General features: G+C 44.7%; 1 protein-coding gene across 1 annotated transcript in view; it reads right to left on the reverse strand.

The window, feature by feature from the left end:
• cacna2d3a (calcium channel, voltage-dependent, alpha 2/delta subunit 3a) overlaps positions 1-17,500 on the reverse strand; it is a 452,439-nt gene that overhangs the window by 419,585 nt on the left and 15,354 nt on the right. The window contains exon 3 of the mRNA XM_065006038.1: positions 7,938-7,949. Within this exon, the coding sequence (XP_064862110.1) occupies positions 7,938-7,949 (12 nt within the window). The remainder of the gene's footprint in view (positions 1-7,937; positions 7,950-17,500) is intronic.

The following is a 17,500-nucleotide window of genomic DNA, read 5'->3' on the forward strand; positions in this document are numbered from 1 at the left end:
TGTGTGGAGGAGAAGGTACTGCTCTGTTTCAGCTGTTATGGTCAGCGTAGCTGTGTGGAGGAGAAGGTGCTTTAAGTTTCCTTAAGTGTTATTGCATCAACAACCTTTACGAAGTAATCATTGATTAAAATAAAGAATTTAAAATGTGTGTGTGTATTCCCTCTCACAGAAGGCAGCATATAGATTTGCAGGTCAGTTGATTAAAGGAGAGAGAGATAGAGGGGACCGAACCACCAAAGAGAGAAAGAAAGGGCGAGGGAGAGAGAGAGAGAGAGAGAGAGAGAGAGAGAGAGAGCAAGAGAGAGAGAGCGAGAGAGAGAGCGAGAGAGAAATCTTAACAGTATATTTGACCTCTCAGCTTCCCTATCAAATAAAAAAAATAGAATAGGCCAACATCCCGGAGTCGCCTCATCACTGTTGACGTTGAGACGGGTGTTTTGCGGGTACTATTTAATGAAGCTGCCAGTTGAGGACTTGTCAGGCGTCTGTTTCTCAAACTAGACACTCTAATGTACTTGTCCTCTTGCTCAGTTGTGCACCGGGGCCTCCCACTCCTCTTTCTATTCTGATTAGAGCCAGTTTGCGCTGTTCTGTGAAGGGAGTAGTACACAGCCTTGTACGAGATCTTCAGTTCCTTGAAAATTTCTCGCATGGAATAGCCTTCATTTCTGAGATCAAAAATAGACTGATGAGTTTCAGAAGAAAGGTATTTGTTTCTGGACATTTTGAGCCTGTAATCGAACCCACAAATGCTGATGCTCCAGATAGAAAACTAGTCTAAAGAAGGCCAGTTTTATTGCTTCTTTAAACAGAACGACAGTTTTCAGCTGTGCTAACATAATTGCAAAAGGGTTTTCTAATGACCAATTAGCCTTTTAAAATGATAAACTTGGATTAGCTAACACAACGTGCCATTGGAACACAGGAGTGATGGTTGCTGATAATGGGCCTCTCTACGCCTATGTAGATATTCCATAACAAATCAGCCGTTTCCAACTACAAGAGTCATTTACAACATTAACAATGTTTACACCGTATTTCTGATGAATTTGATGTTATTTTAATGGACAAAAATTTTGCTTTTCTTTAAAAAAAACAAGGACATTTCTAAGTGACCCCAAACTTTTGAACGGTAGTGTAGATACATTTGCCTCTTTGCCAAAATACATTTAATGCCTTAAAATGAATTCCAGTGGTGCATGTACATACGTTTGCATCGTTGCTCAAATGCATATAATTCCTGACAATATTCCCAAAATGCGTGCCTATGACATCTAGTCCACAGGGTGGCCAAAGTTATTCCTTAGTCAGCTTCTTAAATGACTCTTTACGTATTGGTTAATAGACGGGTCAGCTGACAACCTCACAAAAACGATGCACACACTTCAATTAGGCCGAAAGTTGTGTGTTGTTGTGTTTCTGTATGGCCAGATAGCTAGCAACAATGACAAGAAGCTGCTATGTGGGGAATCGTAGGTGGCTAGTTTCATCTAGTTGTATCTTGTTCTTGATACCATGAAGCCTGGAAACACTTGGTTTGTTATTTACAGTGGTGCAAAAAAGTATTTAGCCACCAATTGTGCAAGTTCTCCCACTTAAAAATATGAGAGAGGCCTGTAATTGTCATCACAGGTACACTTCAACTATGACAGACAAAATGAGAAGAAAAAAATCCAGAACATCACATTGTAGGATTTTTAATGAATTTATTGCAAATTAGGTTGGAAAATAAGTATTTGGTCAAAAACAAAAGTTTATCTCAATACTTTGTTATATACCCTTTGTTGACAATGAGGTCAAACGTTTTCTGTAAGTCTTCACAAGGTTTTCACACACTGTTGCTGGTATTTTGGCCCATTCCTCCATGCAGATCTCCTCTAGAGCAGTGATGTTTTGGGGTTGTTGCTGGGCAACACGGACATTCAACTCCCTCCGAAGATTTTCTATGGGGTTGAGATCTGGAGACTGGCTAGGCCACTCCAGGACCTTGAAATGCTTCTTACGAAGCCACTCCTTCGTTGCCCGGGCGGTGTGTTTGGGATCATTGTCATGCTGAAAGACCCAGCCCCGTTTAATCTTCAATGCCCTTGCTGGTGGAAGGAGGTTTTCACTCAAAATCTCACGATACATGGCCCCATTCATTCTTTCCTTTACACGGATCAGTTGACCTGGTCTCTTTGCAGAAAAACAGCCCCAAAGCATGATGTTTCCACCCCATGCTTCACAGTAGGTATGGTGTTCTTTGGATGCAACTCAGCATTCTTTGTCCTCCAAACACAACGGGTTGAGTTTTTACCAGAAAGTTATATTTTGGTTTAATCTGACCATATGACATTCTCCCAATCTTCTTCTGGATCCAAATGATCCAAATGATCTCTAGCAAACTTCTGACGGGCCTGGAACAGGTCATTCACTAGGTCCCCCTGTGTGGTTCTGCGATTTTTGCTCACCGTTCTTGTAATCATTTTGACCCCACGGTGTGAGATCTTGCATGGAGCCCCAGATCGAGGGAGATTATCAGTGGTCTTGTATGTCTTCCATTTCCTAATAATTGCTCCCACAGTAGATTTCTTCAAACCAAGCTGCTTACCTATTGCTGATTCAGTCTTCCCAGCCTGGTGCAGGGTTACAATTTTGTTTCTGGTGTCCTTTGACAGATCTTTGGTCTTGGCCATAGTGGAGTTTTGAGTGTGACTGTTTGATGTTGTGGACAGGTGTCTTTTATACTGATAACAAGTTCAAACAGGTGCCATTAATACGGGTAACGAGTGGAGGACAGAGGAGCCTCTTAATAAAGAAGAAGTTACAGGCCTGTGAGAGCTAGAAATCTTGCTTGTTTGTAGGTGACCAAATACTTATTTTCCACCATAATTTGCAAATAAATTCATAAAAAATCCTACAATGTGATTTTCTGGATTTTTTAAAAATCATTTTGTCTGTCATCGTTGAAGTGTACCTATGAAGAAAATTACAGGCCTCTGTCATCTTTTCATCAGGAGGCGATGTAAAGATCATTAGCTGTCCGCCCGGAGCGGAAACAAACAACAAATAGTTTCTCCACCCGGGGGCCTGATCTTCCTGCACCTTTGTCGCTGGGGGTACCTGTGTCTGCGGCCGCTGTGCCTACTCCTACTACTTCCCTTATGATTTTGAAGTCGACGTCGGTAACATTCCTTCCCTGCTCTGGATCGAGCGGGGCTTCTCCATCTGTCGGAGGCACCATCCTGTGGAGCGTGGGGGTGGGGTTTCTCCATCTGTCGGAGGCACCATCCTGTGGAGTGTGGGGGTGGGGTTTCTCCATCTGTCGGAGGCACCATCCTGTGGAGCGTGGGAGTGGGGTTTCTCCATCTGTCGGAGGCACCATCCTGTGGAGTGTGGGAGTGGGGTTTCTCCATCTGTCGGAGGCACCATCCTGTGGAGCGTGGGAGTGGGGTTTCTCCATCTGTCGGAGGCACCATCCTGTGGAGCGTGGGAGTGGGGTTTCTCCATCTGTCGGAGGCACCATCCTGTGGAGAGTGGGAGTGGGGTTTCTCCATCTGTCGGAGGCACCGTCCTGTGGAGCGTGGGAGTGGGAGTGGGCGGATTTCCTCGTCCTTCTCGCCGGCCGTGATTTTGGGCAGCTCCACGTTAAGAAATGTGACTGTTCCTGGTGCAAAAACAATGTCCCATCCCGGAGCTGGAGTAAATGACATTACTAAGCTGCTCCCGAATGTACTACATCAGGACATGGACATTGATTCTTTTTTAGTCCATGTGAGTTTTAATGACATTATGAAGGGCAGCTCTGAACAGTTGAAACTGGATTTCAAAGCGCTGATTGACTCTCTGCTAGACAGTAATAAAAGACCCATCATATCTGGCCCTGTGTCCTCTCTGAATCGTGGCATTAAACGCTTTAGCAGGATTCCTTCTCTTCACAACTGGCAACGTGATTATTGCAGCTCAATGGGTGTAGCTGTTGTTTAGAATTTCGATACCTTTTGGAAACAAAACACATTTTGTAAGGAGGATATGGGATACACCCATATCATTTGGGTTCCTGGATCCTTTCACAGCCTTATAAGGCCACGTTGAGACAATGACTTATCAATGACACAAGCCCAGCTCAGTTAATCCCTACCATTGTTTGTCGCTGATTCATCAAAATGCTTTAGCAAATGTACATTATACCAGGGGCGTTGGTAGACACACTGTAAGTAACCTAATGTATGTCCTCTAACTGCCCTGAATGCCTCTGCTGATCCTATGTGCCTATGAACCAGATTTATCCTGTTAGCACTGAGGCGGTGTGCCCTAGTAGGAAGTCCACCGTGTGTAGCTCACCCTGCACTAACATAAATAACATGAAAATATCTACTTCTGCTAAGCTTCCCAGTAAAGCAATGTAAAAAAGCAGGCATCCCAGAAAAGTGCTCAAAATAGCCCACGTTAACAAATGTAGCTTGAGAAAAAAGGTTCATGAAATGAATAACTTGCTAGTAATAGATATTGCATACTCTAACTATCTCTGAAACTCACTTGGAAAATACATTTGATGATACAGCGGTAGCAATACAAGGTTTTAAAATTGACAGAAAATACAGAAATGCCAATGGTGGAGGTGTTGCTGTTTATATTCAGAACCACATTCCTGTAAAGATTAGAGATAAACTAATGTTAAATACTGTTGAAGTAATATGGATAGAGATGAATCTGCCTCACCTAAAGCCCATTCTTGTGGAAAGCTGCTATAGACCACCAAGTTCTAACAGTTAGTATCTGGATAACATGTGTGAAATTCTTGAAAATGCATGTTATATCAACAGAGAAGTATCTTTTCTGGGTGATTTAAATATTGACTGGCTTTCATCAAGCTGCCCACTCAAGAAAAATCTTCAAACTGTAACCAGTGCCTGCAACCTGGTTCAGGTTATCAGTCAATCTACCAGGGTATTTACAAACAGCACAGGAATTTAATTATCAACATGTATTGATCACATATTTACTAACATGCTGACTACACCGCTCGCATCGAGTGCGCAAGTGTTGCAAAATAAATTTAGATCTACGTTATTCAATTATTGCACCCACGTTGCTCGCTCACGCCAACGAGCGTCTGCGTTGCCAAGGGCTAAAATAGTTTCATTTGTGACGTTGATCGCGTTGCAAGTCTCTCCCATCTCCTCATTGGTTTATAGAAGCAGATACCCACGTGCCATCTCCTCATTGGTTTATAGAAGCAGATACCAACGTGCCATCTCCTCATTGGTTTATAGAAGCAGATACCCACGTGCCATCTCCTCATTGGTTTATAGAAGCAGATACCCACGTGCCATCTCCTCATTGGTTTATAGAAGCAGATACCCACGTGCCATCTCCTCATTGGTTTATAGAAGCAGATACCCACGTGCCAATCTGAATGATTGTTCCTCAAAGGGCTTTATTACAGACAGAAATACTCGTCGGTTTCATCAACTGTCCGAGTTTCATGTCTCTAAAATAAGCCACCTCCAACGTTGGTTTAGAGAATTTGGCCGTATGTCCAACTGGCCTCACAACCGCAGACCACGTGTAACCACGCCAGCCCAGGTCCTCCACATCCGGCTTCTTCACCTCAGACCACGCGTAACCACGCCAGCCCAGGTCCTCCACATCCGGCTTCTTCACCTCAGACCACGTGTAACCACGCCAGCCCAGGACCTCCACATCCGGCTTCTTCACCTCAGACCACGTGTAACCACGCCAGCCCAGGTCCTCCACATCCGGCTTCTTCACCTCAGACCACGTGTAACCACGCCAGCCCAGGACCTCCACATCCGGCTTCTTCACCTCAGACCACGTGTAACCACACCAGCCCAGGTCCTCCACATCCGGCTTCTTCACCTCAGACCACGTGTAACCACGCCAGCCCAGGTCCTCCACATCCGGCTTCTTCACCTCAGACCACGTGTAACCACGCCAGCCCAGGTCCTCCACATCCGGCTTCTTCACCTCAGACCACGTGTAACCACGCCAGCCCAGGTCCTCCACATCCGGCTTCTTCACCTCAGACCACGTGTAACCACGCCAGCCCAGGTCCTCCACATCCGGCTTCTTCAACTGCAGTATAATCTGAGACCAGAAACTCGGACAGTGATACCATCTATTTTGTGAAGTGCACCAGTCCCTCCTGCAGCAAAGCACCCCCATAACATGATGCTGCCACCCCCATGCTTCACGGATAGAATGGTGTTCTTCAGCTTGCAAGCCTCCCCCTTTTTCATCCAAACATAATTATGGTCATTATGGCCAACCAGTTCTATTTTTGGACTTTTCTCCAAAAAGTACAATCTTTGTCCCCATGTGCAGTTGCAAAACGTAGTCTGGCTTTTTTAATGGCGGTTTTTGGAGCAGTAGCTTCTTCCTTGCTGAGCGACCTTTCAGGTCGATATACAACTCGTTTTACTGTGGATATAGATACTTTTGTACCTGTTTCCTCCAGCATCTTCAAAAGATCCTTTGCTGTTGTTCTCGGATTGATTTGCACTTTTCGCACCAAAGTATGTTCATCTCTAGGAGACAAAATACATCTCCTTCCTGAGTGGTAGGACGGCTGCATGGTCCCATGGTGTTTATACTTGCATATTATTGTTTGTACAGATGAACGTGGTACCTTCAGGCATTTTGAAATTGCTCCCAAGGATGAACCAGACAGGTCTACTTTTGTTTTTCTGTCGTCTTGGCTGATTTCTTTTGATTTTCCTATGATGTCAAGCAAAGAGGCCCTGAGTTTGAAGGTAGGCCTTGAAATACATCCACAGGTACACCTCCAATTGACTCAAACTATGTAAATTAGCCTATCAGAAGCTTCTTCAGCCATGACATCATTTTCTGGAATTTTCCACGCTGTTTAAAGGTACAGTCAACTTAGTGTATGTATCCTTCTGGCCACTGGATTTGTGATACAGTGAATTAGAAGTGACATAATCTGTCTGTGAAATAATCTCTCTGTTGGAAAAAATACTTGTGTCATGCACAAAGTAGATGTCCTAACCGACTTGCCAAAACTATAGTTTGTTAACAAGAAATGTGCTGAGTGGTTGAAAAACGAGATTTAATGACTCCAACCTAAGTGTATGTAAAGTTCTGACTTCAAATGTATCTACAAATATTTTTGTTAATGTTTTTTTTGGGGGGGGAGGTTGTATAGGAGAGCACAGGCAGAGAGAGAGAGAGAGAGAGAGAGAGAGAGAGAGAGAGTGAGAGGCAGGGTTAGAAACAGAAAGAGACAACTAGAGAGATATAGGAAATATGGTTTCTAACAGCCAGCTCTGGTCGTGTTGCTGTAGTAAACCTCCTTTCATACAACGTCAGGGTCTCCCTTATAACAGGAAGGAGTGTTGTGCATGGCGGACCCAGCATTACTCTGAGAGCGGTGGAAGCAAGGGATTTAAACATTGCAAAGAGAGAAAGAGCCTGATATCTCCAGTTAATAGACGCGTTGATGCTTTAAGGGACATCTATAACAAAAAGAGAATGGAGAAAAAACAGCCATGAAAAGAGGGAGGGCAGCAGATTATTCTTCCGTCTGGACTGTCACGCTCAATCTATTCTCAGACTGTTTCTGGGAAGCGGGGCGGGTGGGAGCACTCTCTTTCTCCTCCCTCGTTCTCTCTTTACTTCCTGTCTCTCCCTTTGTCAGTGTATCAATCTCTCTCATTTCCTCTCCTGTCGTATCACTTCTCTTTTTCTCCTTCTGTGTATTTTCCAGTATCCAGTATGACTGGCCCTCCACTCACCATCCAGATCCTGCCTCAATAACACCTTGTAGCAAGGTGTCCAACAGTTTAGTAGCATAAGAATAAAAACATTTTAATACTTTTTTTAAATTAGGGCTCTCCGCAATCTGGAAAGCTGAAGTGTAACAGATTCCGTGATAGAAATATAAAGGTAATTGAGCCGACAAATGCAGCATTTACAGTGAAAGCAGCCTCTGCTAACGCAAGAATATTGCCTTTAAATTCCAATCACGCTGTAAAACTGAACTTCTGTGATGCGTATTGAAAATAACCCGTCATCTAAATTGTCATCAGACTAAAACACACAGAATAGGGGCACAAATTCCACCTGCACTAAAAGTCTACAAAGAGACATATCTCCTAGATATTAAACATTTCAACTGACAAATGTTGATGGGGATTTGCATCAATAGGCTCTTAAGAGTTAACTGAACAATTTATGAATTAAGATATTTTTTAAATGAAGACAAGAAAGTGTTATAAGTGTGGAAATATAAAAAATAACGGCCCAATTAAATTATTCATCTGAACTTCAGACCATACGTGCAATGGCAGGATGGAGCCAATTTCCTGCAGTCAATAAAATAGCACTTTAGTGTGTGTGTGTGTGTTTAACTGTGCACAGAGTTCAGGAGAATATCAGTGTTATTGTTGCACTGTCATCCTTTGGCAATTACATTCTGACACGGAAGAGGAAAGGATGAAGAAAGAGGGAGGAAGACCAGAGGGGATGGTGTTCTGTCTGTCTGTCTGTCTGTCTGTCTGCCTGTCTGTCTGTCTGTCTGTCTGTCTGTCTGTCTGTCTGTCTGTCTGTCTGTCTGTCTGTCTGTCTGTCTGTCTGTCTGTCTGTCTGTCTGTCTGTCTGTCTGTCTGTCTGTCTGTCTGTCTGTCTGTCTGTCTGTCTGTCTGTCTGTCTGTGTGTGTGTGTGTGTGTGTGTGTGTATACGGCCTAGTTAGTGTTGTGTTCCTGCCGGTGCTTGTGGAACAGTGAGCGCTCGTTTGCCGAGAAAGGACCAGGAGCATCTCCTCACATCCACAGGACGAAATCATTCCGTAGTCACAGGAAAACAAAATGAACAGTACATCACCAACCCTCCTCTTTTGTTCCCCTGCGGCGTTCACCAGGCGACACATGACTCCCTCAAAAGAAGGAGGCTGGTCGGAGATGAAGTGGAACAATTCATTTCACGCTTGTCCTCCTCGCCTCAGAAGCACGTTGGTCTGAGTCCCATATCTGGTGGCACAGAGACATTCTCTGTGGTTCCCCTTTACCACACACACACACACACACACACACACAACACACACACACACACACACACACACACACACACATACACACATACACACACACACACACACACACACACACACACACACACACACACACACACTGTCATAACTACAACCATCATAAAACAATCTATCAATGAGGATGAATATACTACAGATCAAAACATATACGTCTCAACGCCAGATCAGTTGTCATGGAATGGATTGGGGACAGAAAGTATATACACACACTGTCACGCCCTAATCTGTTTCACCTGTCCTTGTGCTTGTCTCCACCCCCCGCCAGGTGTCGCCCATCTTCCCAATTATCCCCTGTGTATTTATACCTGTGTTCTCTGTCTGTTTGTTGTCAGTTCGTCTTGTTTGTTCAAGCTTACCAGCGTTTTTCCTGTCATTTCCCAGCCTCTCTTTGCTCGTCCTCCCGGTTTTGACCTTTGCCTGTCCTGACCCTGTGTCCGCCCGCCTGACCTCTCTGCCTGACCCTGTGTCCGCCCGCCTGACCTCTCTGCCTGACCCTGAACCTGCCGTCCTGTACCTTTGCTCCACCTCTGGATTACTGAACTCTGCCTGTCCCTGAGTCCGCCTGTCATCCTGTACCTCTGCCTTACCCTGAATGTTCAACCCCTGCCTGTCCCTGAGTCCGCCTGCCGTCCTGTACCTCTGCCTTACCCTGAATGTTCAACCCCTGCCTGTCCCTGAGTCCACCTGTCATCCTGTACCTCTGCCTTACCCTGGATGTTCAACCCCTGCCTGTCCCTGAGTCCACCTGTCATCCTGTACCTCTGCCTTACCCTGGATGTTCAACCCCTGCCTATCCCTGAGTCCGCCTGCCGTCCTGTACCTCTGCCTTACCCTGGATGTTCAACCCCTGCCTATCCCTGAGTCCACCTGTCATCCTGTACCTCTGCCTTACCCTGGATGTTCAACCCCTGCATATCCCTGAGTCCGCCTGCCGTCCTGTACCTCTGCCTTACCCTGGATGTTCAACCCCTGCCTGTCCCTGAGTCCGCCTGCCGTCCTGTACCTCTGCCTTACCCTGGATGTTCAACCCCTGCCTGTCCCTGAGTCCGCCTGCAGTCCTGTACCTCTGCCTTACCCTGGATGTTCAACCCCTGCCTGTCCCTGAGTCCGCCTGCCATCCTGTACCTCTGCCTTACCCTGGATGTTCAACCCCTGCCTGTCTTGACCTGTCTTTGCCTGCCCCTGTTGCTACAATAAACAGTGTTACTTCGACTGTCTGCATCTGGGTCTTACCTTGATCCTTGATACACACAGAAAGACACACACAGGTCTGATAGACTACTCCATCACTGGGTGAGAGGGACCATGTAGTAATGGGAAATAGACTGAATAAACAGCACAGCACCAGTCAGTCACACTGGGGATGCAGAGACATCAACACTGACTGACCGGCTGACTGACTCGCTGATTGACTGACTGACTTGCTGGCTCAGTGACTAGCTTACTGGCTGGCTGACTGACTAACTGGCTGACTTGCCAACTTTCTGGCTGACTGGCTGGCTGACAGACTAGCTGACTGAGCCCCTCCATCATTCAGATTGGCTAGCTGACTGTCTACATAGTTTTTTCCCATGCACTCATTGAGGACATTTCTTGGTCAATGCCATTGTTGCTCTACTGCCTCAGCTGCTGTTTCTCTATTGTAGAAAGAATCCTCTGACAATTAAGACGTTTTGTCTCACTTCATGAAGTCTGATTGAATTCCTGATCTTTCACTGAGCAGTGACATTATTTCTGTTTTCTGAGTATTACTGAAACCACTTCCCGGTGTCTCCCCTCACACACACAAGCACACACACAGTACACACACAAAATCCCTCCCTCTCTCAATCTTTGCATATCTTTCTCTCTCTGTCTGTGTCTGTGTGGATATCTCCATCTTCTCTCCCTCTTCACTCCATCTTCTCTCTCCTTCTCTTTCTCCATCTTCTCTCCCTGTCTTTCTCCCTCTTCCCTCTCCCTCTCTTTCTCCCTCTTCTCTCCCTCTTCTCTCTCCCTCTCTTTCTCCCTCTTCCTTCCCTCTCTTTCTCCCTCTTATCTTTCCCTCTCTTTCTCCCTCTTCTCTCTCCCTCTTTTCTCCCTCTTCTCTCCCTCTTCTCTCTCCCTCTCGTTCTCCCTCTTCTCTCTCCCTCTCTTTCTCCCTCTTCTCTCCCTCTCTTTCTCCCTCTTCTCTCTCCCTCTCTTTCTCCCTCTTCTCTCTCCCTCTTCTCTCCCTCTTCTCTCTCCCTCTTTTCTCCCTCTTCTCTCTCCCTCTTTTCTCCCTCTTCTCTCTCCCTCTTTTCTCCCTCTTCTCTCTCCCTCTTCTCTCTCCCGCTCTTTCTACCTATTCTCTCTCCCTCTTCTCTCTCCCTCTCTTTCTCCCTCTTCTCTCTCCCTCTTCTCTCTCCCTCTCTTTCTACCTCTTCTCTCTCCTTCTCTTTCTCCTTCTCTTTCTACCTCTTCTCTCTCCCTCTCTTTCTACCTCTTCTCTCTCCTTCTCTTTCTACCTCTTCTCTCTCCCTCACTTTATACCTCTTCTCTCTCCTTCTCTTTCTACCTCTTCTCTCTCCCTCACTTTATACCTCTTCTCTCTCCTTCTCTTTCTACCTCTTCTCTCTCCTTCTCTTTCTACCTCTTCCTTATCCCTCTATTTATTCCTCTCTCTCCCTCTACATCTGCACAAACAGAGTGACAGAATGTTTAAAGCCTGAGGGCTACAGCGAACAATGGGGAGAAAACCAGTTAAGCACACACACACGCACACACACACGCACGCACACACACACACACACACACACACACACACACACACACACACAGAGAGAGGTCTAATGGCATGGCTGCTATGGTATGCTGGAGACCGTTCCCATAATGCTGTGCGGTGGATGGGTACGCACCATTGCCCCTCGGAGAGGAAGCCAAACGCCTGCAGACACTAATAGCGGCCATCTTTCATTGTCCCCATACAACACATATTACACACACACACCAGCAAGGCCCCTACACTATGGAGTATAGGCTGAAGTTGTAGTGAATTCATATTGTAGACTAACTCTCCCATTCCCCTCCATCTCTATGTCACACACACACTCACTCTCATGCTTCCTCTCTCTGTCTCTCTCTTTCTCAATTTCTCTCTTAATTTTAATCTCTCTCTCTCTGTCTTCCCCCCTCTCTCTCCCCCTCGCTCTCTCCCTCCCCCCACTCTTTCTCTCTCCCCCACTCTCTTTTTCGCTGTCTGTCGGTCTGGTCTGGTCTGTCTAGTCTGTCTAGTCTGTCTGCCTGTCTGTTTTATCTCTGTCTGTCTGTATGTCTGTTTTTTCTCTCTGTCTCTCTCTGCCTGCCTGCCTGTCTAGTTTCTCTCTTTCTCTGTCTGTCTGTCTGTCTGTCTGTCTGTCTGTCTGTCTGTCTGTCTGTCTGTCTGTCTGTCTGTCTGTCTGTCTGTCTGTCTGTCTGTCTGTCTGTCTGTCTGTCTGTCTGTCTGTGTCGTCGTCTGAAGAGGAAGAATCGGACCAAAGCGCAGCGTGGTAAGTGTTCATGACTTTTATTGAACTGAACACTGGAACAAAATAACAAAGAGAATAAACGAAACTGAAAAAGTCCTGTCAGGTGCAGAAAACACTAAACAGAAAACAACTACCCACAAAACACATGTGGGAAAAAGATACCTAAGTATGGCTCCCAATCAAAGACAACGATAGTCAGCTGTCCCTGATTGAGAACCATACCCAGCCAAAAAAAAAAAAACATAGAATGCCCACCCCAAATCACACCCTGACCAAACCAAAATAGAGACATGAAAAGCTCTAAGGTCAGGGCGTGACAGTCTGTCTGTTTTCTCTCAGTCTGTCTGTCTGGTCTGTCTGGTCTGTCTGTCTGTCGATGGAAGGTTTATTGTAGGTTTTCAGGACTTTTATTAATCCTCAGCAGCACAAACAATTCAGTTGTGGGCCAGTTGTGGGTCTGTCAGTGCCCACGGAGTGCTGTTCCCAGGTTGTTTAGCATGTGTCTGTATCATCATCACATTTTTAGCTATGGACCACAGGCTTCCACTCAATAAAACAAACTTTAGCAAAACTACATAAGATAAGCAATGGGAGAGTGAGAAGAGAGAGGAGAGAGAAGAGAGGAGAGAGGAGAGGAGAAAGGAGCGATGAGAGAAGATAGGGAGTACTTTAACTATTTACACACATTTTAAATGTCTTTATTCTTTTGGAACTTTTGTGAGTGTAGTGTTCACTGTTATTTTTTAAATTATCTATTTCACTTGCTTTGGCAATGTTAACATATTTTTACCATGCCAAATAAAGCCCTTAAATGGAATTTAATTGAGAGGAGAGAGGAACGAGGCGAGAAGAAATATGAAAAAGGAGAGGAGAGAGAAGAGAGAAGAGAGAAGACAAAGAATGAAAGAGAGAAGGGGAGAGAGAGAGAAGAGAGGAGAGAAGAGAGAAGAGAAGAGAGAGGAGAGAAGAGAGGAGGAGAGATGAGAGAGAAGCGGTTTGAGGAAAGAGAGTAGAGAGATAGATGAGAGAGGAAAGAGTTGAGAGAAAGAGAGAAGAGAGAGGAGAGGAGAGAGAGGAGAGGAGAGAGAGAGGAGAGGAGAGGAGAGGAGAGGAGAGGAGAGGAGAGGAGAGGAGAGGAGAGGAGAGGAGAGGAGAGGAGAGGAGAGGAGAGGAGAGGAGAGGAGAGGAGAGTTGGAGCCTGTTCAGGATATAATGGCAATGATATTTTTTGTTTTTGTGTGTCAGCCATTTGTCTGTGTGCGAGCGTGTGTTTGTTTGTGTGCATGTGTGTGTGTCTGTGTCCCAGAAGGATATAATACGTGAGTCCAGTTGAAGGTGAGATGGGGAGAGTTTGGCATCCCTCTCTGAGTGTCTGGACAGACGCTGGCTGGGGGTCGGGCTCGGATGGTGCAGGGAAAGCAGTTGGGAAGGACACACAGTACAGTGCTGTTAGAGGTTGGCGGGGTGATGTTTTCAGCCACCACACAGAGTGTTGGGAGGAGTGCAGAGGGGAAGCATTTGGGTGAAACAGAGGGTAAAAGGTAGGAGTTAGGGAGGGTGGAGATGGGACTCATTTGGGTGTGACACATAATGAATTGAATGCAGGGTAATGTCATGGGCCAGAGTAACTTTTGAATACCACAAACTAAAGCTGCATCAGATCTATTATTAAATAGAGAGAGAGAGAGAGAGAGAGAGAGAGAGAGAGAGAGAGAGAGGGGGGGAATCACTAAAACAATACAGAAATCCACTATGGGGAAAAAGGAACAGCACATCAGAAATCAGCTCAATGTAATTGAAGAATCCATAGAATCTAACAACTTCTGGGAAAAGTGGAACACACTTAACATACAACTACACATCTACACTATCCAAAACGGAAATGTGTGGTTAAACCACTTCTCCAATCTGTATAACAAAGAAAAACAGCAAAAACATATATATGATCAATTATAAATCTTAGAATACGCTAATAAAGACGACCAGAATCCACTGGATTCTCCAATTACATTGAATGAACAACAGAACATAACGAAAACCCTCCAACCCAAAAAGGCCTGTGGTGTTGATGGTATCCTCAATGAAATGATCAAATATACAGAACACAAATTCCAATTGGCTACTTAAACTTTAAACTCTTAAACTCATCCTCAGCTCTGGTATCTTCCCTAATATTTAGAACTGGACTGATCACCCCAAGCCACAAAAGTGGAGGCAAATTTGACCCCAATAACTACCATTGGATATGCTTCAACAGCAACCTTGGGAAAATCCTCTACATTATCATTAACAGCAGACTAGTACAGTGAAAACAATGTACTGAGTGAACAATGTACTCAGTGAAAACAATGTACTGAGTATATGTCAAATGGGCTTTTTACCTAATTATCGTACAACAGATCACGTATTATCCTGCACACCCTAATTGACAAACAAACAAGCAAAAACACAGGCAAAGTCTTCTCATGATTTGGTAACTTCAAAAAAGCTTTTGACTCAATTTGGCATGAGGGTCTGCTATACAAATTGATGGAAACTGGTGTTGGGGGAAAAACATACAACATTATAAAATCCATGTACACAAACAACAAGTGTGCGGTTAAAATTGCCAAAAAACACACATATTGCTTTCCCCGGGGCTGTGGGGTGAGACAGGGATGTAGCTTAAGCCCCACCCTCTTCACATATACTGCACACTACAGTTAAAAAGTTTGGGGTCATGTAGAAATGTCCTTGTTTTGAAAGAAAAGCTCATTTTTTGTCCATTAAACAACATAAAATTGATCAGAAATACAGTGTAGACAATGTTAATGTTGTAAATGACTATTGTAGCTGGAAACGGGCCTCTGTACACTGTATTTCTTATCAATTTGATGTTATTTTAATGGACAAAAAGATTTGCTTTTCTTTCAAAAACAATGACAATTCTAAGTGATCCCAAACTTTTCAACGATAGCGTATATCAACGAATTGGCGAGGAAACTAGAACAGTGTGCAGCACCCAGCCTCACCCTGCTAGAATCTGAAGTCAAATGTCTACTGTTTGCTGATGATCTGGTGCTTCTGTCCCCAACCAAGTAGGGACTACATCAACGCCTAGACCTTCTGCACAGATTCTGTCAGACCCGGGTCCTGACAGTAAATCTCAGTAAGACAAAAATATTGGTTTTCCAAAAAAGGTCCAGTCGCCAGGACCACAAATACAATAGACACCGTTGCCCTAGAGTACACTGAAAATTATACATACCTCGGCCTAAACATCAGCACCACAGGCAACTTCCACAAAGCTGTGAACGATCTGAGAGACAAGCCAAGAAGGACCTTCTATGCCATCAAAAGGAACATAAAATGTGTCATACCAATGAGGATTTGGCTTAAATTACTTGAATCAGTTATAGAACCCATTTCCCTTCATGGTTGTGAGGTCTGGGGCCGCTCACCAACCAAGAATTCAGAAAATGGGATGAACACCAAATTGAGACTCTGCATGCAGAATTCTGCAAAAAATATCCTTAGTGTACAACGTGAAACACCAAATAATGCATGCAGAGCAGAAAATGGCCAATTCCCGCTAATTATCCAAATCCAGCAATAATCATAAGATTCTACAACCATCTAAAAGGAAGCGATTCCCAAACCTTCCATAACAAAGCCCTCACCTACAGAGAGATGAACCTGGAGAAGAGTCCCCTAAGCAAGCTGGTCCTGGGGCTCTGTTCACAAACACAATCACATTCCACAGAGCCCCAGGACAGCAACACAATTAGACCCAACCAAATTATGAGAAAATAAAAAGATAATTTCTTGACACATTGGAAAGAATTTACAAAACAAACAAAGCAAACTAGAATGCTATTTGGCCCTAAACAGAGAGTACACAGTGGCAGAATACCTGACCACTGTGACTGACCCAAACTTAAGGAAAGCTTTGACTATGTACAGACTCAGTGAGCATAGCCTTGCTATTGAGAAAGGCTATCGTAGGCAGACCTGGCTCTCAAGAGAAGACAGGCTATGTGCACACTGCCCACAAAATGAGGTGGAAACTGAGCTGCACTTCCTAACCTCCTGCCAATTGAAATGACCATATTAGAGAAACATATTTCCCTCAGATTACACAGATCCACAAAGAATTTAAAAACAAATCCAATTTTGCTAAACTCCCATATCTACTGGGTGAAACACCACAGTGTGGCATCACAGCAGCAATATTTGTGACCTGTTGCCACAAGAAAAGGGCAACCAGTGAAGAAAAAACACCATTGTAAATACAACCCATATTTATTTATTTTCCCTTTTCTTCTTTAAATAATTGCACGCTACAACACTGTATATAGAGATAATATGACATTTCAAATGTCTTCATGCTAATATTGACTTGTTATTGTTTATTTCAGTTTTGTTTATCCATTTCACATGTCAATAAAGCCAATGAATTGAATTGACAGAGAGAGAGGGGGAATACAATGAGAGAGAGAGAGAGAGAGAGAGAGAGAGAGAGAGAGAGAGAGAGAGAGAGAGAGAGAGAGAGAGGGGGGAGGGAGAGAGAGAGAGAGTGGAGGTGAGTGAGAGAGAGAGAGAGAGAGAGGGGGTGAGAGAGGGAGGAGGATGAGAGAGGGGAGGAGTGGGGGTGTGAGAAAGAGAGAGGGGGGATGAGAGAGAAAGAGGGAATGATAGAGGGAGGAAGAAACCCAGAAAACAGAACAGAGAACTCAGAGACAGACAGAACAGAGAACTCAGAGACAGACAAAACAGGGATGAAACGATAGAAAGAAAGTAGTCTCTGCTGTAGTTGGTGTGAATAACAGATAAGTTATGGTGATGGATAATGGTGCTGTAAGTGGCCTGATGTCCATTCGTCTGTTCAGTCTGTTTCTTTATCAAGGGCATCCTACTGGAGCAGTGTGTGTGTGTGTGTGTGTGTGTGTGTGTGTGTGTGTGTGT

Source organism: Oncorhynchus nerka, linkage group LG20 (assembly GCF_034236695.1).
Source record: "Oncorhynchus nerka isolate Pitt River linkage group LG20, Oner_Uvic_2.0, whole genome shotgun sequence".
Classification (NCBI taxonomy): Eukaryota; Metazoa; Chordata; class Actinopteri; order Salmoniformes; family Salmonidae; genus Oncorhynchus; species Oncorhynchus nerka.